At 43.8% G+C, this 25,112-nt stretch overlaps 2 protein-coding genes and 3 long non-coding RNA genes across 22 annotated transcripts in view; 2 read left to right on the top strand and 3 right to left on the bottom strand.

Moving 5' to 3' along the window:
• The window catches only part of KIF25 (kinesin family member 25), a 51,931-nt gene extending 43,639 nt beyond the window's left edge, over positions 1–8,292 (top strand). For 10 of the 12 annotated variants that reach the window (XM_064413985.1, XM_064413974.1, XM_064413973.1 and 7 more), the window contains 4 exons: positions 1,223–1,374; positions 3,997–4,194; positions 6,548–6,703; positions 7,900–8,292. In XM_064413985.1, coding sequence (XP_064270055.1) covers positions 1,223–1,374; positions 3,997–4,194; positions 6,548–6,703; positions 7,900–8,057 — 664 coding nt within the window. In that variant the 3' untranslated portion in view covers positions 8,058–8,292. Of the gene's footprint in view, positions 1–1,222; positions 1,375–3,996; positions 4,195–5,645; positions 6,704–7,899 lie in introns of those variants that run through there. The other 2 variants (XM_064413980.1, XM_064413981.1) reach the window with 2 other exon arrangements.
• LOC135296967 (uncharacterized) overlaps positions 1–21,150 on the bottom strand; it is a 25,097-nt gene extending 3,947 nt beyond the window's left edge. The window contains exon 1 of the long non-coding RNA XR_010358966.1: positions 20,800–21,150. This is a non-coding gene — a long non-coding RNA (uncharacterized LOC135296967). The remainder of the gene's footprint in view (positions 1–20,799) is intronic.
• LOC135296965 (uncharacterized) lies at positions 1,992–12,509 on the bottom strand. Of its 2 annotated transcripts, none has more exons than XR_010358964.1 (4): positions 10,514–12,509; positions 10,221–10,263; positions 9,533–9,646; positions 1,992–2,120 (listed from the first exon to the last, which is right to left on the bottom strand). It is a non-coding gene; the product is annotated as an uncharacterized LOC135296965 (long non-coding RNA). The 2 variants fall into 2 exon arrangements; XR_010358963.1 differs by lacking the exon at positions 1,992–2,120 and adding an exon at positions 6,341–8,463 and having other exon boundaries at positions 10,514–11,030.
• LOC135296966 (uncharacterized) lies at positions 20,302–23,532 on the top strand. Its single transcript, XR_010358965.1, has 2 exons — positions 20,302–20,396; positions 21,269–23,532. It is a non-coding gene; the product is annotated as an uncharacterized LOC135296966 (long non-coding RNA).
• The window catches only part of FRMD1 (FERM domain containing 1), a 69,373-nt gene continuing 67,252 nt past the window's right edge, over positions 22,992–25,112 (bottom strand). For all 6 annotated transcript variants that reach the window (XM_064413972.1, XM_064413967.1, XM_064413971.1 and 3 more), the window contains one exon: positions 22,992–25,112. In XM_064413972.1, coding sequence (XP_064270042.1) covers positions 24,825–25,112 — 288 coding nt within the window. In that variant the 3' untranslated portion in view covers positions 22,992–24,824.

Genomic DNA, 25,112 nt, shown 5'->3' with positions numbered 1-25,112 from the left:
GGGGAAGTCTGTAGTGATTGTTTACCTCATGCAGCCCTGTATATACAGGGAACTGCAGTTAGATGGCTGCTTCTCCTAAGTATCGGTAGATATGGTGTAGCCAAATGCTTTTCTGTGCTTCAGATGCCCTTGCTTTGTTTTTTGAGGAAATTGTTTTAGTTGAGTTTGCTTTCTTTTGTTCTTCTGTCTCTAAACTCTTCAAGTATGGCTCTTAGCATAAAATAAGTTTGTGCCTGGTCTGACTTTTACTGAAATCAGCCAAATCTAAGTCTTAAAGTCATTGCTTTTTATCACATCCTAGCTGCTAGTGACTGCAGCATTGTGGAACCAAGCCTTTGGCCTGTCATAAGAATTATTAATGGTTGTGCTGTTACAGAGCATTCAGTGACCAGGCTATCATATACAGTCATAATTTATACCCCATCTAAAAACAGCTGTTTAGGTGTTCTACCTTCAGTGATTATTGAAGAAGGCAACACAGTGAGGGTAAGCACTCTTATCTCATTTGTTTTCAACATTGCAAACATAGGGAAAATCATAGTGGGTTTTTTCTTTACCTAGCTAGTTTATTTCATTTTCTGTATTTATTCCACTGTGTGTGCTAGGTCTTTGCCCTTGCATTGATCATATTTGCAGTACTTCCTTTAACAGGGAAAGAAAACAGATAGTGTGAGATAAATGGTCTATATAAATTCACATCTATTTACTCTGACGTTGTGCTCATTGAACAGTGGAATTGGACTTTTTTCAGGGATTCTGGATTTAATTCCAAATGTGAAATATGACTTCCAGAGGCCCAGAGAAATTTTGGGGTCTTTTGCCTAATTCTGTACCTAAGAAAATGAGCTACCTCAGCATAAATTGGAGAAATCTACTTCTGTAAGACCAGAGATTCCAGCAATGTCTAAACCTCTGTCTTTTCTTCCAAAGTGTGGAGATATAGAAATGTCTGTTGCTTCAAGAACTCAGCTATAGTATCTATGGACCTGCAAGGCTGGCAGGGCAATTCTGCAGCACTTTCAGGACTGCATCACAGCTTTTGGCTTGAATTTTCATCTTTATCCCACCTGAAAAAGTCTGTTTGTGCAGCTCAAAATTGAGAGTAGTATAAGGAGAAGAGCAGGAAGTGGAAATGCTGAGGTTCTCATTCAAGTTGTCAGCTTTCTTGTGTGATTTTTCCTGTGAGTCAGTTAAATATCCTTTCTGTTTCTTTACTTCTTAGGACAGTTGAAAATGCATCTGAATTTTTGCATCTAGTCAACAAAGGCCTACAGCTGAGAGTCACACACCCAACACTGGTGCATGCTCATTCCTCTCGTTCTCATCTGGTAGTGACATTGACCATAACCACAGTTGTCTTTGGAGATAACTTTGGTAAGTAGGATGTTACTAAAATACATCTGGAGCCAGTCATTTGTAGAAAAACAGTCTGTGGACTGGGAGATTTTCATATTCCTTTTCTTCCTTTTCCAGTGTTTGATACATTCCCTCAGTTCTTTTCCATTTTTTGAACTTCTACGTTCCTTCTTAAATAACGGACCATTTTCATGTTTGAATGCTACTCGAACTTTCAGTTTCACAAAATCTTAGCACTTTTCTTTACATGCCTTGACTTCCAGAGTTGTTGAAGTTGTGTTGCATGAGGCAATTAATGAATAAGTGTTATCAGAAAGTCATAAGATAAGGTATAAGACAGTAAAGACCTTGATAAGGTACATACAAATAAAGTAGTCAAATAAAGTAGGTAAATAACTTAGAATGAATAAGTACATGTCCTACAAAGTTTGTGGTTAAGCTAACCATAAATTTTAGGCATCATCACATGCTTTTGGTTGAGAAAGAATTAAATTTATTTACTTTCTGCCTTGCAAAAATGTCCTTTAAATTCAGAATCTTTTGAACTGTTAATAATAGGCCACTGTACAAAAAGACAAAATACTTGTCCTGTTTACTATGGCAACATTGATATTTCTCCTTTCCACTACCACATCAATACTTAGCAGTTTATTAGTTAAGGAACAACTTTCTTCTGGGGCTCTTGGGGGCAACTTTTGTTTTCTTTTGCTCATGTTATAATTAAGCTCTCTGCTTTCAGTGCTGTGGTCCATCTCCTTCATACTCTGCAACAACAATATGAAAGTGGGAAATGTTTTAGAAAGTGGGAAATATTTAACATTTTTTCCCTTAGACTGCTATCAGAAATTAAACCAACAGAATAGCAGAACAAACAGTGCCCACTGTTACCTATGGGCCTTGCCAAAAGACACAATTATTTTATAAGTTGCAGCTCCAGCATTCCTGATGTTAACCCTAGTCAGCTCCAGATTCTTGTCAGTTAGACTGATGTTACTTTTTTAAACTCAGTGCTTGCACCATTAGCACAGCAGCCATCTTGTCTGGTCCAGAATTCCTTTGTCACTTCTAATTGCAGCCACCCCACTGTGCCATGTTGCCTGGCAGCGAAACTCTGCAGAAATGTCTAATTGTTATTGAATGCAGACTCTGGCTTTTGACTCACAGCACGTAGGAGAAGATGTGCACTGTAATGAAACAGAGAGAGCAGTGCTGCAGCTGGGACCTCACTGCAGCAGTGTGTGACAGCACAAACTGGCTTGTTTAAAAGGAAAGGATCCCGATTTAAAAGCCAGGTGCCATTGTCAAATATCTCAATGTCAGATACCTTAGTCGCTCAAGAAAAAGTTGTAAAGTCTGAGATGAGTTCTGCACCTAAAACCATGGTTGACAAACCAGCACTTTTTCAGGTTTGATTAAGGCATTTTAGCATTTTGATCAGTATTATCTGTTGTTTGAGGAGAGCTGTTTCTTAATTTCATTGTCTAAAACTGAAGAGGAGTGGGAACACTTAGTTTGACACTGTATAGCCTGAAGCCATTTATTCTGTGTAAGCCAACACAGCTGCTCTGCCTACACTGTGAAGAGCTGGCTCAGGATTTAGCAGCAGCCTACTTGGAGAAGAGTAGAGCTCTGTGATGCAAGTCAGTCTGCTCCTTAGTCAAGTTTTGCAGTTGGAAACTTTCTACTATTCCAACTAGAACTCTGTAAGCACCCAAAGAAGTCTGTTGTCTCTATGACCTGTAGCAGAATATGTGCCTTTTATTCTTTTGCTCTTTCAGAGACAGAAAGAAAGAGATAGATGAAGACCAAAACACTAAGAGAAAAAAAAAACCAAAAGAACTGCTTTGGGAAATCCATTTTGCATATATTCCTGCTAAGCTAATGTGAAAGCAGCTTTCCCAGACAGTATTTGTCTTCCTTCCCAGCAAAGAGAGAAAGCCAAATGCTTCTGCTGAGGAATGATACTAGTAGGTAACCAACCTGAACAAGTGGGAATAACACTATTGAGGCTAATAGCTCATCATGTGGAGATCTTGCAGTGGGCTATGAGGGCTGGAAGAAGTCTAGGGGGAGCAGCAGCAAAGGACAAAATAGAAGAGGCACAATAAAGTTGGGTTGGTTTTTGTTTTGTTTTGGTTTGGTTTTGGTTTTTTTTGTTTTGTTTGGTTTTTGGGTTTTTTTGTTTTGTTTTGTTTTTGTTTTTGTTTTTGCCAGAGCACCAGCAGGTGATGTTTCAAATACATAGAATCTGTTTTCAGAGCCTCCTGCTCCCAAGCATCCAAAATTGCACTTTGGTGTGAATCAGTCTAAAACTTAAAAAAAAAAGCCTCTTTAAAGTCCTTACTGGACTCCCATTTCTTGTTTTCCACACAGATGTGTCAACAATGGGATTATTGGATACAACACAATCTACACCAAAGCTTGTTACCAGCTGGTACAATCAGTTTGATGAGTAAAACTTTAAATAACATAGAAAAAGTCATTCATCCTGCCTGTGCCATGGAGTCTTGCTTGTACATTGCTTCTATTAGAATAGCCTGAAGCAGCAGATGCTCTACATCCCCCTATTGATACCCCATTTTTCCCATCTCAATTTTCAGTGTCAGTGAGAAGCTCTCTTTTGATTTTTCCATTAACCAGGTACTTTATGGGAAGATGAACAAACCAGTCAGAGACTAAATAAAGAGGCTTCCTTCACCTTTCCACAAAAAATGAAAGACAATAAATCCACCTCTTCTTCCAGAGCCTCTTCACCGGTGCAGCTTGAAGCAACTGAGAAAATGAAGCAAGTCAAAACGAGACTGCAGCTGGTGGACCTGGCTGGGAGCGAGTGTGTCGGTGAGAAAACGTGTCTGTTCATGGGCATGGATCTTTATGGATCTAGATTACAATAAATGCCTTAGTTCTTTATGGAGGGATACACGCTGCTCACAGGGGGAGTTTGAACCCACAGATCTTGGTATAAACAAAATTTTGAGGGCTAATTGATCTGGTTTTACACTGGTATAGTTTAACTCAAAGCATGACTGTATAAGCTTGAAATAAGCCCAGGACCATATAACAGAAACACAATTTGTTCAGACTGCTTTTATTAGGCCTGTTTTTCTATTCTGAAAATTAGCATGTCTTCGGTACAGAAATGTTTAAAGGGCATAACTTATTTAAATATTACAATTATCTATAATAATTGATATCACCATGTGTGGATTTTTCTGCTTTATTGTGGAAAAGGTCTTGGAAGAATTAGTGTGGAAAAGATAATATTGTTTTCATTGTTTCTTCAAAGCATTTTCCTCCTGCCTCCTCTATGCACACAATAATTTGAAAAACTTGATTATTTCCTAAAGGACAAACTTTCTTAGCAAGAAGTTTCTTATCATGCAGCCAAATGTATCATTCCAGAAATAATGTTTTGAAAAGTATTATGAAAGAGTCTTTTACTTTACTGCCAAGAATTCTTGCTTTTGCTCACTGTTAAACTTTTGTTCTACAGAGAAACCTAATATAATACATTATTTTTTCATTTGCTCTAAATGCTGAAAACATGTAATTGAGCAACAGGGCGTGTGTTTGTTCTCTCAGTTAAACCAGGACAAACATTTCCTCCCTTTGGGGGTCGGCAAGCCAGATCCTCCAGTGAAGCCAGAAGAGTTGTGCTCACATCAGTGTTAGATGAGTTAGTTAGTGGCAGACTGACCTCTGCCATCAGATGTGTATCCATCAGATGTACTCTGCTGAAAGTGAGGGCAGTGTTAACTTGTAATTGTTTTAAATTGTGGTAAATCTAAGTGAGCAGCAGTACCCCAAGCTTCTCACATATGTCAGCACCCAGCCCTGTTGGCTTTACAGCTGGCCTGGGCAATTTGCAGCATTTACAAGCCAACTTGTCCCTTTTTAGCACCTGTATTTCACTTTGAAAACTCAGCTATAAATGCTTTGTCAAAGTTCATCTAACCAAATGCAGATAATCAGTAGTTTAAATATGTACCCCTTCCCCTGTTTGCAGTTTTCTCCTTTAGGGGGATAACTTTTATCCCAGGAGTCCGCTTTTCCTTGATATACAAGCATATAATGACCCCAGTAAAGTTACCTGGAGATTCATCCTATCTTGGATTGTTATCCACCCTTTGGCAGTGTCTTTCAAACTGTTTTGCTCTGTCCCTCTCTGACAACTGGAGACTCTACCACTCCAACCTCATCCTTTCCCACAGTTACAGTTCTACAGCCCGCTCTGTCCAGACTCCTGAAATTTTTGCTATTACTGTACTTTTTCACATTTTCCTCTTGAGCTTCCCTTTGCTAGCCAGTGCTGGCCTGACGGGAAAACAAGATCTCTAGCCGCTCCCTGAACCTGTCTAGAAATAGGAGAGTAGGCAGCAGAGGAAGCTGTTGGCCCCATCTGATCCCACTGTCATCAGCTCTGCCTGACATGGATCATGTGCTCTGGGTAAGAAGTGACTGAGGGTTTATCTGTACCTCATCCACTACACTCAAGAATTTGAATTTGAATAATATGATGCTAAATGCTAAAAGCAAATTTCTCTTCCCCAAATGGCAAAGGTAAGGACAGCAAGAATTAATTACTCTTAATTGCACCCTCATCCAGACTGATCAAAGAGTTGAACTTGCTGCACCTCTTTGAATTGATACAATGTGTTGCATAGACCAAACCTTTACTGTGTTGCTGAGGGGCAGCATAGCTACATACAACCATGCTGGGTGGGTGGTAGAGGGGCACCATTTTCCTTTATCCATTTCCTTACAGCAAATCATGCCATAAAACACCACTCCACAGGCTTTGGTGAACACAAACACTTCACACTTGTGGCTGTTGTACAGTTTTCTCTCTGCAGCTTACACCATCAGTGTCTTATCTCTTTTTCCAAAGGGATACAAATGGGGCAGCTAACTATTATTAAAAAATGGTGGAAAAAAACAGGCTTCTCTTTGGGGCCATTGTGCACTCATGTTTTCAGAAACAGTGTTGTCTTGTCTAATCTAAACTTTCTTGGTTCCTTGTTCTTAATACCTATGGAGCAAAAAATGCATTGTACATCTGCAGAGATCAACTTTAACATGAGATGTTTTGGACCATCTGTAGACATTGAATCTTCTTTAACTTTTCCTCCACATTACAGTTTTGAAGCAGATTTGCTTACTGTTACCAGTGCCTTTTTCTACACTGTACCAGGTATGTCTGGAGTGACAGGAGCAGCACTGAGAGAGACTTCCTTCATTAACCGCAGCCTGTCCGCCCTGGCCGACGTTCTGGGAGCAATAGCAGAGCAGCGAGCTCACGTCCCATATCGGAACAGCAAACTTACACATCTGCTTCAGGACTCTGTGGGTGAGGGATTATTCTGACTTTTGTTCAACAATATAGATTTCTTCTCCTGATTTTTCATCTCCTTTGCTGTGTAAAACTAGAAGATGATCTTATACTCTTTGCGTGAATGTGCCCTCTATTTCAAAGACTCTGGCTCGGGAGAGTGTGAGCACACAGTGACAGTTCTGAACTCCTGAATCAGGCTAAACCTTGCGGTTGCCAAAGCTTAGTTGAAGAACAACATCTCAATAGGATCATATAAAGGGTAAAAATTGCGTTTCACCAGTGTTTCATGTCAGGTACAGTTTAAAAGTAAAACTTCAATCTTTATTACTACAGGGTATAATCACCTGCTTGCACATTCCTTAACAATGTGCCCTGCAGCAGCAAGACAAAGGAGGAAGACATGACATGGCACTGTGCTATAATTTCCTATTGTGTTGGGATCACTTCCTATTCTTTAGCTCCTCACCAATTCAGAAGTAATTTTAAAGCAAGTGTTATGCCTGCAGTAATGTCAGATTTGTGCCCATATGTGTAGTACACTGGTTCATTTTTCTTCACCCAGAAAAAATTAGCCCTTATGCTTTTAATCTCCAGTTCAAGGCATTGACAGTGAATGAGGTAACAGTTCTCCAGAGTTTCTGAAATGCTATTAATTTTTTGCTTAAGCTTTGATTTTCACTTCATACTGGAGTCCCTACTGTGAAAAGGGAAAGCCAAAAAGAGAAGTGAGAGCTATGTTGTACAGGCACTCAGCCTGATTTTAACTAAGTCTGTTACATGACTTTGGTTAAGTGTTGAAAATGGCCATTTCTTCCTTTGTTTAATCATTGTCTATAAACTTAAAGTCTGTTTTGTTTTATTGTCAAACAAGCCATTTTGCCATTACCCAAAATTTACAAATATTTGACAGAACTTAAATAAGTGTCCAGAGCCATAACATACATGATGATTAACTAATGAAGCTGCTAATAGGGGAAAAAAATTGTAACATTACAAATTGTGAAACATTTGGGGGTAAATATCATATTGTTAGATACAGACTCCCCATGAAGGAGCTGTCTGTTTCAACAGCCCTTTTCAGGAGCAGTCTTCTGCTTCATGAAAGCAATGGTAACCTGTGCTCATGTTGTGCAGATCAGTATGGTAACAATGTATAACTTACTGAAAATAATGAGGTAAATAAGTAAGTTTTGTCTTTCTCTTGCTTTTAGGAGGTGATGCTAAACTGTTGGTGATGCTGTGCATCTCTCCTGGCCAAAAGTACTTAACAGAATCAATGCAGTCTCTGGGATTTGGAACTCGTGCTCGGCAAGTTCAGAGAGGACAAGTCAAGAAAAAAAATTTCCCAGTGCTGAGTAGAGGAAAATAAAACCTAAGACTCCGGTGGATTAAAGTATCATTAATGAGTTCCTCAGACTGAAATGTATATTTTTGTCCTTAAGCCATTCTTTTAGATATCAACTGCCAGCTGAAATAAACAATCCTCAACATGGCATTAATAAGCAATAAACCTGCTAATGATGTTCTTGCTCCAAAGATAACAGCAAGTATTGACGACAGCTACCATGGTGGAATGGTAGAGAAATAAACTGGCTTTAAAGATGTGCCTTTGGTGATGTGTTTCTTTAATTCTACTTGACCTAAGTCAACAGGACCCTGATTTAGGGTGTTTTGCTTCTGACAGGCCAAGGGTGCATTCTGTCTTCTCAGTAGAAGTCAGGAGTCTAAATATCATTCCAGTGCTTCATAGCAGCAAGTGAAATATGTCCTCCCAGCTTGGATTAAAATGAGACATACAATTTTTGACTGTTCTTCTATCTGGTATGGATGGGGTCATTCCTAATGCACTAGCAACAGGTAGGAGTGTAAAGGAACCCATCAGTTGTACTGAATGGAGTTTTGTTCTCTGGTTTTAGGTAGGAAATAATGGCATTACTGAGATGGAGAAAAATAAATAAGGTTATACCTGTTATCCCTCTGGAATGTAGCTTAGAAAGCAAATGAGGGATTACACAACTTTTTGAAAACGCACTTAAGTTAAATAGTTGGAATGAGTCCCAGCTCTGCTGAGTTCATTAAACCCACAGCTTTGCCTGTTTGGGGGGTATTTTTGCTTCATGAATGCTGAGAGGCCCTGAACTACAGATCCTAATGGGACCCAACTTCTACAAATGTAGCAATCTGGCCTATTGTTTCACTTGAATTTCTGAAGCAAGTTAAATACATCACAATCTTGATGCTGTGCCTTCAGATTAAAAAAGGATAACCACACAAATAAAACACCAAACACCAGCTTGTGATATGCTGCTTGTCACCTGCAAGAGGCTTTCACTCTTTTACACCAATGGAGAGACAACATCATGCAGGGTTTGTGAATGAAGGGACACGGGGAGAAGTTTCAAGAAGTTTAAGCAGTGTTAGAGGTGAGAAGTCGGTCTGAGATGAACAATTGGGGTCAAACAACATCTGATGTGTTCTGTGTACTAAATTACTGCTCAGCAGAGGCCTCAAGAGCCACTCAATTTTTTTTCCAGCAGCAATTACTCTGCCTGTAGACTGGGAAAGAGGTCATTGTCAGGTCACTGCAAGAAGGCTTAAATTGCAGTGGCCTCCCCCAAAAGCTGGAGTTTATAGTACTCCAAGTCACTTAACCTTCACAAGCACAAATATTTATCCAGAGATTATGTAGCATACTATTATTGGAATTTCACCCTTGAATATATAACAGCTGCTGTGTTGCTTGCAGTGCCCTGGTGCTCAGAACGTTAAGTATTGAACCAGAGAGCTGTAATAACACTTGCTTTCCTAAAAATGTCATGAGGATAAAAAAAGCCTTAACTTTACCTGATTCCAGCAGTAACAGAGTGGTAGAAAACAAATCTGGCCACGGGTATTTAGAAGCTGAGTGGTCAGTAAAACAATCTCACGTGAGAAAGTGTCAGAGCAAGGAATGTCAGCCTGGTAAACAAAATGCAGGAGTAGCTTCAAACTCACCTTAGTCTCTGGACAGCTAGGTTACTAAAGCAGCCTGGATTACAGCTCAAAGAGGTTAAGTAACAAGGGCTGATTCTACCAGTAGTTAAAAGTAAGCTCAAGTATTTTAAGGATTTGACATTTTTAAGTGTTACACAGAAGCGCAACTTGCCATGAGCTGTTTTCTTTTTCTGAAAAACTGCCCTTCAAAACTTTGGATTTATTTATAATCTTTGTTGTAGGAGAAAAGCAGCAGTACTTATTGTTGAAGCACAGAAATAAACCCCTCAAATATGAGCAAAAAGGTTAAGTTTCTACATAAACATTAACTCTGCCAAAGAGAGTATACAACATTCCCTACTCCTGTTTTCCTTGTCATATCACTCACTGTTTGACCTGCACAACAGAGTGTACAGGATATGCAGGGCAGTAGGGTTAACATTTTGTTCTAACAACTTTCAGGTTTGGAATTTCCTGGGTTATAGAGATGAGATTGCTCAATCCCAGTGTCAGAAGGAAAGAAGGGTAAAAGCTGTAAGGGTGAAATGGCTTTACTCACGTGTCTAAGCTGAATTGCCTTCTGCCCTAAGAGTCACTCAGGCCTGCCAAAGGAGGATATTCAGACATGTAACTTATGTCTTGGGGAGCAAGAAAACAGCATGTGCAAGGCCCTTTACTTCTTTGCTGTAATTTTTCAGTGTTTAGGTCTTTTGTGCCTTGAAATTATATCTATTTTAGAAAAGCAGATGTGATATTCACAGAGCTGACCTCGAGGTTTCCCTCGTTGACTAAAGCCTATCCTGATAAACCAGTCCTCACTATCTTGGCACTGTAAAGCTGAAACACACATACCAACACTGGGAGAAAGAAAGGTGATGTTTGAAAGAATTCTGAAATATTGAGATCGAAGGGCATAAGCACCAGGGAAAAGATGGTTGTTCTCAAGAGTGCTCATGTAGTCTATATGCTAAAACAGCTTTGCGCTCTGAAGGACAGAGACACAACCAAATGAGAGTAGAACCAACATAAATCAGGAGAAGATCCTGTCAGTGAAGTCTGTGAGTGCATAATGCAGCATTCAGCTGGTGCCTTGGGGCACTGGAGCTGGAGCACTCTCAACCCTGCTTCAGACAAGTCATTGGGTCACTGTCTCAGAGTGCTGCCCAGTGTAGAGGGGTGCTGTTTCCTATCCATGATCCACATGCTTTGGTGGCAGTCAACATGTTAACCTTCCATGCTGGGCTCTCATTCTCCTCCTCTGGGCCCCGACTTTCTCTTGTGACATTTCAGTTGGTGCTCACCTATGTCACACCTTGCACTGTTCCCTGGCTGGCCCTAGGAAATAGGCACACATCCACATGATGCTGCAAGGTACTACAAACCCCAGCTACCCATAGGACTGGCCTTCAGGAGCTCTTCTTGAATTTATGCAGCTCCCTGTAGAGGAGCTGAGCAAATAATTTCAGCAACAGTATCCAGAAACCTCCAGCTCTTCCTCAAAGAGCCTGCCCACTGCAGAAACCACAGCAAACACAAGAGAATTTGCTCTCGTGAATACTTTTGGTACTTAGCATCCTGGTTTAGTGTCCAGGTGGCCAAGGAGCCAATAGTGTGAAGCCTGACCAGCACAGCACCTGCCTGGGAGGCCCAGGGTCCCACAGTCATGCAGATGTACCCCAGAGCACCTTATTTAAAAGTGGAAGTAGCTTCCACACTCCTAACCCACAGGCCAAGCATCCTCCCGCGAAGCAGCAACTTCGGATCCAGTTCAAAGACAAATCTTTGAGCTCCTGTCTCTCCCAGTACATGTGAATGCTCTGGCTTGAAGATCATTTAGCAGATCTGAAGATGGAGCAAGGAAAATGGGACTCTGCCAGACCAATCCCCAAGGCCTAATAGCAGCAAGTGCTTGTCTAAGGTAGCTTGTCTTTGTATAGGTTTACATGTACACAGATGTGTACATGTAAACCTATACAAAGTTAGCAGAAATGTAGACTTATCTAGAATCATGCACTGACCTTTAAAGTACAAGTCCAAAATTTGGACAAAAGTACAGTTTGGTGCACATATTTCTCTGTGGATTTATTGTTACAGACTGAATTTATCAGCTGAGGTTGGTGGTTGGCCTTGCAGCCAAAGGAAAGGGATTAACAGCAAAAACTTTCCACTTTCAGCAAAAACTCTGCCTCCCTAGTCTAGCAAGGGAGTTCAGGCAAAGGGTTTAGAGCACCAGTTCTCAGTTTGCCATAGCCAGGGAAACTGATTGCTCAAGAAATTGATCTTGAAGAACATACAACTGCTTTGGAGGATTTTTACTTATGTTTTGCAGCCTTGAAAGCTACTGTGCCTGCCCAGCTCTGCAGCGCTGGTTCACATACCTTTCAGCCTTTGCAAATCTCTACCCAGCTCCCTTGCAAAAGTCAGCTTTCTGAACAGGGCAAGGTTGCATGAAATGAGGCAGAGCAGATCACGTGGCACAAGACCAGGTGTCCACCAGTTCTCTCTGAAGATGTTTTACTTGGCACCTGCAAGATACATCTTTGTGCAGGGCAGTTCACCATATATAGCTTTAAGTGCTAAACCCACACTGCAGTTTACAGCACTCTACACCCCCTCCAGACAAACCCTTAATCTTCCTCATCACCTAGGAAAACTCTTATCACCAGAGCCCAAGAAAGCACTGTGATTCACCATTGCTTAAGAGAGCTGCACATCATCACAGGGTTAAAACAAACCAGTAATCAAACAAGACAGTGTCTTTAGCCCACTCTTAAGCAAAACCTTGACCTATGCTGATGTTTGAAAATTATATATTTAATTTCCATATGTGGCTTCATGATTTGGCAGCAGCCACACCACAAAGAAAGCCTGCTTTTAGCCAGGCTAGAAAAACCATAATCAGCATTGGAAGGTTCACAAAAATTTGTTATTAAATTGCTGATTCTATTTTATGAAGCGCTTTTCCAAACCCTTGCAAAATGTGAGGAACAGGCAGAATGAAGCGGTTACTGGCAAAGGCTCTTGGCTCTTGCTAAGAAGAAACAGTCGCAAGCTGATGGGCTTGCAAGTCCCTTCCAGCCAGAAGAAGCAGCAGCATCTCATCATGGAGGAGCAAACAGACCCAGAGAGCAGGGATGACAAAGGTTCCACAGCCTTTCACAAAACCAACTTGGCATTTAAACAAGGACATTAATCATAGACCCAGCCAGAGGAAAATGCCAAATGTCATATAATGGAGGACACAGGGGGACCTAATTGAAGGACATGAGAGAAGAGGATACACTGCCTACAACTACTTTTGCCCTCTTGTACACCCAATTTTATCACACCAGGTTTTATCTTGCAATGCATCTTCCCCTTTTCATTTTGTTTATTTTTAAAAAATCTAAGGTTAAATTTGAGCCTTCTTGAATTCGTGCACATATCTCATGAGATTAGCACATCTTATCCACAGATTTTCAGGCGTAAAGTTGCACCTCTTCTCATTTCCCTGGGGAACCTCAGTTAAGTCAAATTATCACCCCCTTCTTCTCCCAGGTTCCCTCATTTCACTTTTGCAAGTATCTCCTCTGTCAAGTAACCCCTCTTACTCTTTCTGTTACATGAAATTGCTATCCCGCCTGGGATGAGTCAGTGTCCAGCAGTTCACTTAAAAGCAGCATCAGGAGTGCTTTTCCTTTTAATTTTCCTCTGGACTTTACTAATTACTTGTGTCCCTCTTCCACATAAAACAAGACAAAACAAATAAACCACCAACAAAAAAGCCTCACCCCACTACTATAAAAAGTTTTGGTAGCTACATCAGAAGCTTTGAAGTTCCAAGAGAAAGAAGATGATAGCTCCCTCCCTCACTTCAGATGTCTGGGTTTTTTATAGCATGAGACTCCTCCACCTCCTTCTGAGCATGCACACATACTCAGAGACTTTGCCCACTACTGACTCTCAGCTGTTGTTTTAAATTATACAAGCTTCAGGAAAAACACACAATTCAGAAATGGGAGCATTTTGCAGGGCAACTGATACACTAGTGAGCTCTGCTTCTTTAAGCTTTAGTCCTGGGCCTCCAATAATTCCAGCCTTTTGGCCAAGCAGCACCAATGTTCCTGTCACAATGTGCATTACACATGCTCTGATAAGTTTTTTTGAATTTGAGCTCCAGGTGTCTACAGCTCTTTTCTCCTGACCCATGTCCCACACCCTCCCCAAGGCAGGCGGCTCGGTGTGGGTTGGATGCATGCACTCATCCATGTGCTACCTAGAAAGGAGGTCGATGAGGAACCCATGCTGCTCTGATGGGCTCTGCTGCCCAAGGCTGAATTCACTGAAAATGGTTAGCAGGTATTTACCATGCATATGCAACTAAGCTTAGGCAGTCAAATCTGACAAGTTAATTCACAGTCTCTTTTTCGAGGGAAGCACTTCCCAACAGAGACAGGACAAAGTTCACAAGAGGCATTTCAATATTGCAGTGTCTAAACAGGGACACCTCATGGAGATGGAACAGGGCTCAGCCCAGAGGGACAACAACCCAGGTGTTGGGAAGGTGCCAGGCAATGCAACAACCTCTGCCTGGGCTGTCTCCAGTGAAGACAAGGGGCTATAAAGGGCATTGTACCTCTGGACAGCCCCCACTGATGCTGCCTTATGGAGACACGTGCCCAGTCTCCATCCAGAAGAAAGGCTGACTTCTGCTTCCTTACCAGGATCTGGTTTACCTGCTAGATTTGGCATAACACTTGCAACAGCGAGGGGCAGAATGTGACTGTGATGCCTGAACACAAGAAGCTGTACCTACACATTCAGCAGTATCAGCTCTTTTGTTTGCTCACATGAACAAGGAGAAAGCACTTCTGATTGGCACATTGATGTGGGCACCACGTGGCTGTAAGAAACTCACAACAGCCTCTTTAAGGATGTGGGATGCAAGAAGTAGGCCTACATTTTTCCAGCACAAGTAGGCCTATGTTAAACCCTTCTTAGGAGCTTTGTCCCATAAACCCAGAAAAACCAAAATGTCACAACATTTGTAGTCCCAGCTGCATGTCATGAGCTCAGCTCCTGTGGCATACAGACAAAAGGCAGAAGAATTGGTGAATAACAAAAGTGTTCAAATGTGCAGTTGCATGGGGACATGGAGCAGAGGACAATAAGCAAGCTACCTGCACAGTCCCAGAAAGGATCCTGGTAAAGAAATCTTCCCAAGTTACACAGGGAAATGCAACACCCGGGGAAGAACACAGGTACTGCTCCTGATCCTCACATCACCAGGATTGCATCCAGTCTGGTTGTGGACCTTGTATGAGCTTAGAAGCAGTTACAGGCCATATTCAGGCCAACAGAGCAGCTGCTCTCTCCACTCATTTTTCTCCATCCACTTCCTCTTACTGGAGGTGAGTACTCATGCTTTCATGCAGTGTCTCTCCTGAAGTGAGCCCTGCACCTCCATGGCATGGTGAGATGGTCCCTCTGCAGAACATCCCTGTCAAGCCAGGGAAGGGGCGGTGCCACTGAGGACACCTCTACCTCTTTGCAGACAAGTCTGGTGCTGCACAAGGCAGGAACAACTGCCATCTCCCAGGACATTGTTTTGTAGAGACCAGCCAAGCACAGAGGATCCCAACATCCCCAAATGCTCTGGGAGAACCAGAGAAGGTTACACACTACAAGGCTGGGCATGGACAGCACACAGGTGTCCTGCAGCCTGGTGTTCTCTGGGCCACACACAGTGTCACATTTACAGGGTGGTGTGGTGATGGGGAGCTTGTGTCTGTGGTGAGGTTGCTTGAAGCAACCTCACCACAAACACAAGAAAGCAAAAGCACCCAGATTCAAAAAAGGCCAGGGACTTTTGTGCACCATCTACTTCCCAAAAGGAATGAAAGAGAAAAATGGAAAATGCCAGAGTCCTGAGGGAGCTCTGATAAAGTAATGGCAGGCACAAGATGGTGGAGATGCCATGACACACCATCACTCATACAAATGTTGACTCACTGAAGTCCTGAAAACAACCCTGGCAGATTAGATTTCATTGGCACTTAGCACCATGCAGCTGAGGTCCCAATTGTCATTGCTGAGATTTTACCAGATCCTGGCCAGAGTCTCAGCTTAGGAACGTGCTTTTGACAGAGCAGGTCTGAGAGCCCCCTAAAGAAGGGCCCCAGTGTCTCCCACCCACTCTCACCAAGTGGCACTGCCACCAGGCCAGTCCCTGCAGGTGTCCCACTGTGACGTCGTGCTGTCCCCTTCACCCTGCTGCTCACGCTGTCAGGCATTTGTGGCCCACATCCAGACAGGGCTGCTCCCAGTTTGGACTCGGCAATAACAGCACATGTACCTTGGGAGAGGACACTGTTGGACAATTGACATGTTTGAGGCCACGGTCCTCTGCAGCTCAAAAGACCAGGACTACAGAGCTGTTCTCACACAAGAATCCCAAGCTCCAGGCAACACAAGAGCCACATACATGATAAAATAAGGGCAATCACGAGTAAAATAAGCCCTGGCTTAATGATGCAGTGAGCACCATTAGTGCATGAGTGCAGAGAAGACCTATCAAGGTCCTGCCAAGTTACTGCTGCCTGTAGTTACCCGTGCTGCCTGTAGTCCTTGCAAGTTATTCCTTACACCAGCACATCCCAGGGAAGAGTCAGCAGTTATTATTATTCATTATTATTATTAGTTATTATTATTCATTAGGAAACACCACATAGGAGGAAAGTAGAAACAGTTTGCAGGACACATCCCAGCAACTAATATGGCTCTTAGAGTGAACAACATTTGGAAAAGACTAGGAAGGAATCAAGCCCTACCCCATTACCCCAGCAAGGCTCTCCTTCTCTCCTGGGCAGCTCATCCATAAGACCACAACACTGTAGCCTTCTGGTCACCTCTCACAGAGCTTCTGCTGAGCCCTTCTCTCTTACTTGGCTCTTTGCCTCAGAAAGACAGTTGATTTCCTGTGCCTTGATTGCCTTCCTCTGGAGCACCCTCCTCCTGGACCTGCTACCAGATGCAGCAAGTTAAACACCTGAGCCACTAGGAACACTCTGTGATCCTTGCTGTCAGGTGCAGGAGAGTGGCTTAGAGACACCAGAAACCACTTCATTCTCCTCCACACCTGGGATGTCACCACTTCACTGTCCCTGCTGTCACCATGCCTTGTGAGGATCTCTGTTTTAACCATTCATCCTGAAATGGGAAGAAATTATATGGAGCTTTGTGGGCACCTGCTTAGAGCTACACGAGCAGCTCTGAGCTAAGGACAGCCTTGATGAAGCAGGGCCAGAGTGGTGGCAGTAGCAGTCTGAGGCAGCAGCTTTGAGGAGTCTTTAAAGTTTGTTAACCATAAAGATACTGGGTTGTCCAAAAGCTCAGCTGTGTCCTTGGGAAAAAGAAGTCTGTAAGAGCTCCTATCTGCCTGTGTTTATCCTGAAAACAGGTTGAAGTTGACATTATGGCTGTGGAGCTCTTCCTAAGTTTGCCTAAGCTGCCCTATGTTTTTCAGTAGTAATGCTGAAAATTTTGGAGCCCAAATGGTTTTGTGCTGAAGCAGATTAGAAAGCAATGGTTTGTACCCTCTCTATTATTTGCAGAGCACATGTTAAGCAAAGTCATACCCAGCTGCTCCCACAGCAAATCCTGCTGCTCATCCCGTTACAGGATGTGGCTATAGCTGAAAACCAATGCTGCCAGCCAGGCTGGCCTGGTTCAGGCTGGGGGCACAGCTGCTCCAGAGCAGCTGTCCACACTCCCAGTGTCAAGGCATTGTGTAAGAGTGGGCTTGGATCTAGATGTTCCAAAACATACCTGTACTCAAGGCTCTCTACTGCCCTTCTGGCATAGGTCCCTTAAGCACTCCTATTGCCAAATTTTCTCTTCAGCCAGGTATGCTGTGAAGCATTCCTTGTTTTCCTTCTTACAAGCCGTAAGTCTTATGCAGAAGCATGATTCAGGGTTTCCAAAGAAAACCTAGAGCACTGCAACACCTGCACACATGTGGGGACAAAGTTGGCAATACTAACACCGTCCCCTGCCCTCAGGTGCCTCGCTGGCCTTAATGCACCCACTCTGGTGACTGGCACTTCCTTCCTGACCATCCCAAGAACAGGAGAACCCAAAAATGCATCACATAATCCAATAGCACTTTAACATAGGAATTATGGGTGCCCTCTCTTCACATCTGACTAGAAAGACCGTAGGCAGAAAGTTTGCACTAGCCACAGAAAGAGCACATGGGCAGAAAACCCTCCCTGATAGCAGTAGTGGTACACTATGTGCACCAGAGGAGAGGAGCGGGACACTGCTGGTGTCAGTGGTCCTGCAAACACAGAGGGTTTTAGGATCCATTTCAGGGGACAATACAGGTAAAACCCAGGCTGGCTTCCCATACCTCTTCCATACACCCAGAGAGCCATTTCACCCATGAGATAAAGAGTGCAGCTTATAAGCCGGAGAGGGAAGATTTCAATACCACTGTCAGGTACAACAAAAAACTGCATCTCAGTCCTTATTTCCAGCAGTGGGTATCTCAGAACAGGGCAAAAACCTCCTCCCTCTCATCCCCAGAAGTTACATATGGAGGGGAGAAAAGTACCTGGCTTCCTGCAGTGCAAGATTTTGCTCAGGAATCTCCATCCCAATAGCCAGAGCTCTTTTGAATGCACTTGAGTTTGAGAAGATGTAGAGTGGAGGGTAACCCTACAGCCTGCACTGAGTAGAAAAGCAGGGAGGGACTGCTTTGATGCAACTCTTCCAGTCTGAAGGCCCTTGATTTGACAGAGACCCATAGCCAAGGCTTCCTTTTTTACAAGGGAGGAGAACATGGATGAGAGAATTTGTCTCCATTGTGACGATTGTCAGACAGCTCAGGCTGTTTGTCATCTGGTTGTAGCAAAGGGGCTGAATGCTTTCTGTGGTAACACAAAACGATTTTTCCTACTGTTACTAAAGTGGTATTTTCCATGTGGTGTCTTGAGACCCAAGGCTGCAGATTGGAAAGCAGCACATACCATATCCAATTATCTCACATATCACATATGAGAACGGCATTGACTGGAGAAAGAAAAACAAAGATTGGTATAAATGTATTTATGAGATTTAAAATAAAAATGTGATGTTTATATTTCCAGGAGTAAAACCAAAACAGAATTTTAGAATGCCACAGCTATGCTGTACAATAACCCATACTCAGCTGCCCCTGCAGCCTGCCAGAAAGGATAAATATGATTTTTCATCATTACATCTCTGCAGTAGAACAACAGACTTCCCATGCAAGGCTTGCTACCCGGATCTTAGTCTAACAACTACAACCTCCTGCTTGGAGAGACAAACTCAGGGTTCAGAAGGCCAGATACAGCCAGTACCTGGCTGACTGGCAGCATGAAAATACAGCACAGCCATAGGCTGGGGTGTGCCTCCAGCAAAGGAAGGACGGGACCTACTTTGAGCTGGGTTTACTTTATAAAATGCTGTTTGGATGAGAGAAGTGAAACAGGACCCTTTTATTTCAAGATCCTGTACATTTCTCCATCATCTCCTTGCTCCCTCCAGCCCATCCCGGCTGTTCAAAGGCATTCTTGCTGACACCATACTCACCCTCTCCTGTGCTCCACTCCTTCTGAATCCCTGCACCAGTCAGGGCTACCACAGAGTGTGCCATGCCAGGAGGGTGTTGTGCAAGCGGCACCTGTGCACTGTCTCGCTGAGCTGTGGGCTCAGCCACCATGCCAGCTGCCCCTGCTCCAAATGGGCTGAAGACAAGGGCAGAAGGGCCCAGCTGTGAACAGACAGCAGCCCAACCCTAATACTCAGCTACACAGGGGGGCCATGCAGCTGGAGTTGGATGGTGGGCAAGTGCAATGACACTCAAATGTCATTAAAAATTCAGTATTGAATTAAAAATTCAGTACATCTGATTTCCTTGGTGCACCTGAGGGAAATACCCCGTGGTGCTGCTCTGACACTGCAGAGATTCTGCAGAAAGGAAGCTCGCTCCAAGTGTGAGAGAAAAGCGGTGTTTGGGGCTTCCTCACACCCGTCCTGTCTCCAACCATGGCCCGTGTGTGACACAGAAGTCGCAGATGTCCCAGCTACAGCATCTCAGGGTCCAGCTGCCCCGGCCCCTGGGACTTCTCATCCCATTAAACCCGTCTGCCTTTCTTAATACAACTTGTCAGAGGGAGGGAAGGTTCTGAATTTGTATCAGCGATTCACGGCTAAATTATCCCGGGTCAAGGGTGACCAGAGGCTGAAGGGCATCAACTTTCTCCCCAGTGGAGTTCTGGTACACATCCCTCCCCACAGGAGCTGGGCCCCCGAGACCTGGAACTGCTCCATGGGGTTTTTGTGCGGCATTCAGCGAGGACCCAACGGCCACCGCTGGCTTTGGGCTCTGCTCACTCAAGTACCGATCACCCCAGGCTGCCCCGTCCCACGGGAGACAGTCAGCCTAGACCCTGCAGAATGCTGACAGAAGCGGCCCGAGGTGAATCGCACACTTGCTCGGCCAACCCCCGGCCGCGGCCTGCCCGGAGCCCCCGGCCCCGGCCTGCCCGGAGCCCCCGGCCGCCGCGCTCCTCGGGCGCCCCCGCGCGGCCCGTCCCGGCCCTGCCGCACAGCCGGGCCCGGCGGAAGCCGCGCTGGCCCTTGGTGCGCCATGGCGTGCCGCTGTCGCCACGGCCTGGGCAGAACCGCCAGGGGTACGATGGGTCCCTTCCTCCTGTCCACGCCACAACTGGTAGGCAGGAGAGACATGAAAGCAGGAGCCAGGCCTTGGGCACCACGAGCTAGGGAATACGGTCCAAGAAAGGGGAGGCGTCATAGCAGGGGCTCCATGAGGCAGAGCAGACGAGCGTAGGGGTGAGGGAACAGAGCTGCCACGAGAAGCCTGGGCAAAGTAACTAGGAGCCACCCGACCCAGACAAAAGAACCATCTTGCTAGGGGACAAGGAGCTACAGCTTTCCAGTGAGAGGCTTTAGGACCAGTTCCTGCTCAAAAATGTTCACTCCTAGAATACAGTGTCAGCCTTCAGTGTCTCAGAATTTGCTGCCAAGAAATCCATTGAAGAACTGCTCTTGCCTTACCCAAAATACTTGGGTTGTTTTACCCATCAGCTTTAGCACACACCTACAGGCCTTACCTCCATGCAGCTCCCACAGTTGGCATGTCTCAAAACAGATCCAGTGTAGTAACCACATTGTCCCCATCCCACACTGCAGCACTTTACTGAACCCACACAGGATTTGCTGGTACCATGAGAAGCCCCATCTTCTGAGACAGACACATTCTATATATGTTGGTCAGCAGCAGTCCACCCTAGAGGGCAAGAAAGTGCTAATACTTGCCAAATAATGAAACAAAGAGCAGTGACCAAGCCCTTCAAATTTGGGTGACCTAATGCCAATCTGTTACTTAGTTTTACCTCCATACAAAGTTCCATGTGTAATCAAATCACCCTCTCCCAGCATCCCCAAGCCAAAGTTGAATGAGTTTCTAAAGTCCTCGAAAATTTGTATACTGGAAACAAAATATAAAGTACAAGAAAGGAAATCTTAAGAATAGGGGAAACACTACAATATCAAAGTACATAAAAACTAAATTTCTTACAGAGAAAAAAAAAATAATTGAAAGAGGCTCTCAGTGAGCCAGCTTCTTCAAGAAGAGATCCAGATAATCCTGCAGCACTCCTTCATAGACTTATGACCCAAGAAAAGAAACCTTTCCTTTTTCCATGCCAGACTCCAGGCCAGCGGGTTAGGTGACTTTGGTGGAGTGCTCTTCAGCAGCACTTTGCATCCTGTTGGCTGGCAGCTGTCCTTGGATGCAGCACCCGGAGGATGCTGACAGAATCTCTCCACCTCCCTGGGAGTTCACATGCTTGGTTTTCTTGACTAACCACCAAGAGCAACTTGTCTCCACCACCAACTTGTCTCTTCAGTCAGATTCAAACCCCTTGAGTGTCCCACTGACTCCAGCCTGCTCAGCTGTGTTCCTAATACCTGACAAAGGCACTTTGGCATTGTGCTACTGAGAATAGCAAGGAGGAACAGGAGCTCTTCCAGTGACTGCAGTGCCTCTGGGTTTGTCATCACAAGCTGAGCTCATATGGATTAGTTTGGCAGCAAATTAATTTCTACAACCCATCTCAAATGGAAGACACAGTCCTCCTTGGACACAAAACCAGCTACACAGCTTACCTTTTTTCTAGCCATACTTTATTGCAGGTGTATATATAATTATTTATGTTTTATTTTAAACAAAAAATCCTTTCATGGAAAGGAGAAACTTTTACCATTAAAATAGAGTGATTATAACATGAGTATTTTACAAATATGTACAAATATTGGTAGCTAGTTCCTAACATCAGCTGATAAATGCTTACATGCTAATATCTACCAAACTATCAAACTCAAAAATAAGAGATCTTCTAAATCCAAATAAAAAATAAATGTATTACTAGCAGAAACAGGTGGATTTTTTAAAATACAAATACAAAAGTTTCATAATAGATATTCACAGTGCTCGTAAGATATTGATTCATTCTCAGTCTATACACAAAGTGTCTGGTCTCCCCCTCATATGCATATGTCATTTACAGTACTGGAGGGAGCTGCACAGACGACAGAGAGAAGATGGTAAGACCTGTAGAATTTGCCTTCCCTACCAGCCATGAATAAATAAAAGAACTCCTCAGGAATGTACAAGGCAGTAGATTAAATGCAAGAGTCAGTTATGCTGTTTTCAGTCATTGGTGCATTTTGTAACCAGCGGCAGCAGGATTACAGCACCACCAAATCCTTTGGATGCCTGCTAACTGCAAAACCAGAACAGCAAACTGCCTGGTGGCAATAAATACTTCTGTGATGTGGTTAGGCTGAAGCAGATAAGGATGTGATTGTCTTTGAGAGAAGTGTGCACTTGGTGCACATGCATTTTATGACCCATTTCCAAACAACTATACTCACTGAATTTTGACCTTTTTTTCCTGTTAACAACCATTCCCAGAACCACAAGTAACTGTGCATCTGCATGGGTAGGAGAGCAACAGGTTAGTGGGGGCCTCAACTCCAGAACTCCCCCCACATTTTTTATGGACAGGCACAGTAGAAGTAAAAACCATCCCTCCAGCTCTGTGGTGGCTGCAAGAGCAAGGCTCCTGAATTGCTGCAAGGCTGTTTCCTTTTGTACAGCCACTGGCCTTCCTGGATCCTGGCCATGTCCATCTCCTGTGGCTTATGGCTAAACAGAACCCAGGTAACAGGGAGTGACTGACAGGGAGGTTTGACTGGACTGTTTAAGAGCAGCCAACCAGATCTCCTTTACCCATTTACATCCATTTAGAAGAATTTATTTTGGATGCAGTAAACATACCTCAAGTACTTTGCAAAGGCATTTTGGCTTTGTTTAGAACAACGGAAAAGAGGCTACAGTGAACACACACTTCCTAATTGTTCATCACAACAAGAAAGAACAGTGTGATCAAAGAGAGAACAGTCCATTAAGTCATGTCTACAGTGCACGCAGTTTGGGTTTGGTCTGGATTCATCTCAGAGGCTGTAAAGCAGTTGGTCCCACTTCAGCAAATGCAGAGGCACTTGCATGGCCTGTCTCTACATGGCATTCACACAGAAGTAGCAAGATGATGGCCTTCAAGGATTTGCTACTTTAATGACTTAAGGGAATGCAATTTACCAGACAACTACTGAGCTTGCATGCCCACCATCAAAGCAGCAGCTCAAACCTTCCTTGCCATAGTCTGGCTTCCTTCCTTTCCTGAATTAGGCTGTCTTCAGCTTTTGATGATCAACACTGCACAACACACACTTCCCCAACCACTATTTCTTTCCTTCTAGAGTTTGCCAGAACACACCTAGATGGCTGTCAAAAACTGGGCACAAAGCTGGGCCTTCAAGTACAAGCTTCCCAGTGCTGGGAATTGATGAGGGGAGGAAACCAAACACACTTATTTGCATGTAACAAGGTAGCAGGATATTTTCAACACCGAATGCTTGAATCAAACAGCATAATTATGATTATTTCCCTAACGAGAGCCAGCACAGCCAGATCCACCACTCTCAAAATCACCAAAACAAGTACCCTCGGTCTGGCACACAAACACCCTCCACCTGTACCATCATCAGCCCTGCAGCACCACACACACATATTTGCATGACCTATCCATGACTAAGTAGGACACAGTCACTCTGTCTGTCCTTGCAAAGTGACTTTCTCCAGTCCTTACTTGCCTCCTAAGCAGAGGGAAAAAAATCTAAGGAATAGATTTATTAAAAACAAATAAAAGAACAGCATTAAAGTATGAATCAAAGTAAGGGGTGATCATGCCTGGACAAATTCTCCAGTCACACTCCTCTCTTCAAAAGCCTGTCAATTAATGCTCTTGCCCTTTATCCTCTCAGAAGCAGCCAAGTCATTTGCTTTACCTCCTCCCTATCTCCAAGGATATAATGCCAATCTGCATCACAGCAGTAGGAGACAGCTGACAGTCAGTTCCATTTGTTGCAATAAAGAAAAAAAAAAGACCACATATTGTATTTGGCTGGATGCTTACAACAAAATAACAACAAAAGAAGAAACTCCTTGCAGAGCAGGTCTTGCTCCCAGTGCAGTGAATAAGCAACTTGTGTTCATTACAACTGAAACAGGCCAGACACTTCCATACACAGCCCTCCAAATGTGCTAAGAGTATATCCTGGCCTGACAGCTGTTGGCAATGTTGCAGCAACACAAACTGAAGACAAACTATCTGTACACTAAAACTAAGAAACATGGACCACAAGAGAAAGGCAAGAACATGACAAACTTTAAATTTCTGATTAATCCATTTAGACAAAGTTTGCTTTACTAGCTCACTGTCAGTTTTGGTCCACTGTTTTTTGGTTTTTATGCTGGTTGTGTCCCTGCCAAGGGTGCAGGCTACTTCCACATTCTGCTCAGACAGACACTACCAATGCCAGTGTTTAGTGCTACACTCTAGCTGATTTGCCCTGTAGCCAGGTCTGCAGAAGTGATGCCACTTACTGATACGGAACTGAATAACAAAGCCGCTCACCATCTCCTGCAAGAACCAGAGTGACCTAACACACGTTAATGAGGTATATATTGCCATGATGAGCTGTTTCCTGGTATGGAAGAGCTCCAATCTCATTACACCACAAACTCCTCTGGGAGCTGGTCCTCTCCCAGAAGATCCAAGGAGAGGCAGTTCATGGATCGCTTCCCGTAAAGGGCAGATTTGGTTTTGCAGTCCGCTGTGGAATACACGCAGCCATAGACAGACAGCTTATCCTCGAGGCTGCAGCCGAAGGTGTAGCTGTGGGACGTGTCTGAAGACAGCGTGGTACTTAGTGATGGGTGCTGGCGCTTGTACAAACGGATGTCATCCAAACTCTGGCTGTGCTGGTCCATGCAGCTCCAGCTTTTGGGCGATCTGAC

Source organism: Passer domesticus, chromosome 3, assembly GCF_036417665.1.
Source record: "Passer domesticus isolate bPasDom1 chromosome 3, bPasDom1.hap1, whole genome shotgun sequence".
Classification (NCBI taxonomy): Eukaryota; Metazoa; Chordata; class Aves; order Passeriformes; family Passeridae; genus Passer; species Passer domesticus.
Note: the sequence above shows the minus strand (reverse complement) of the source record. Positions and strands in the feature narration are given on the sequence as shown.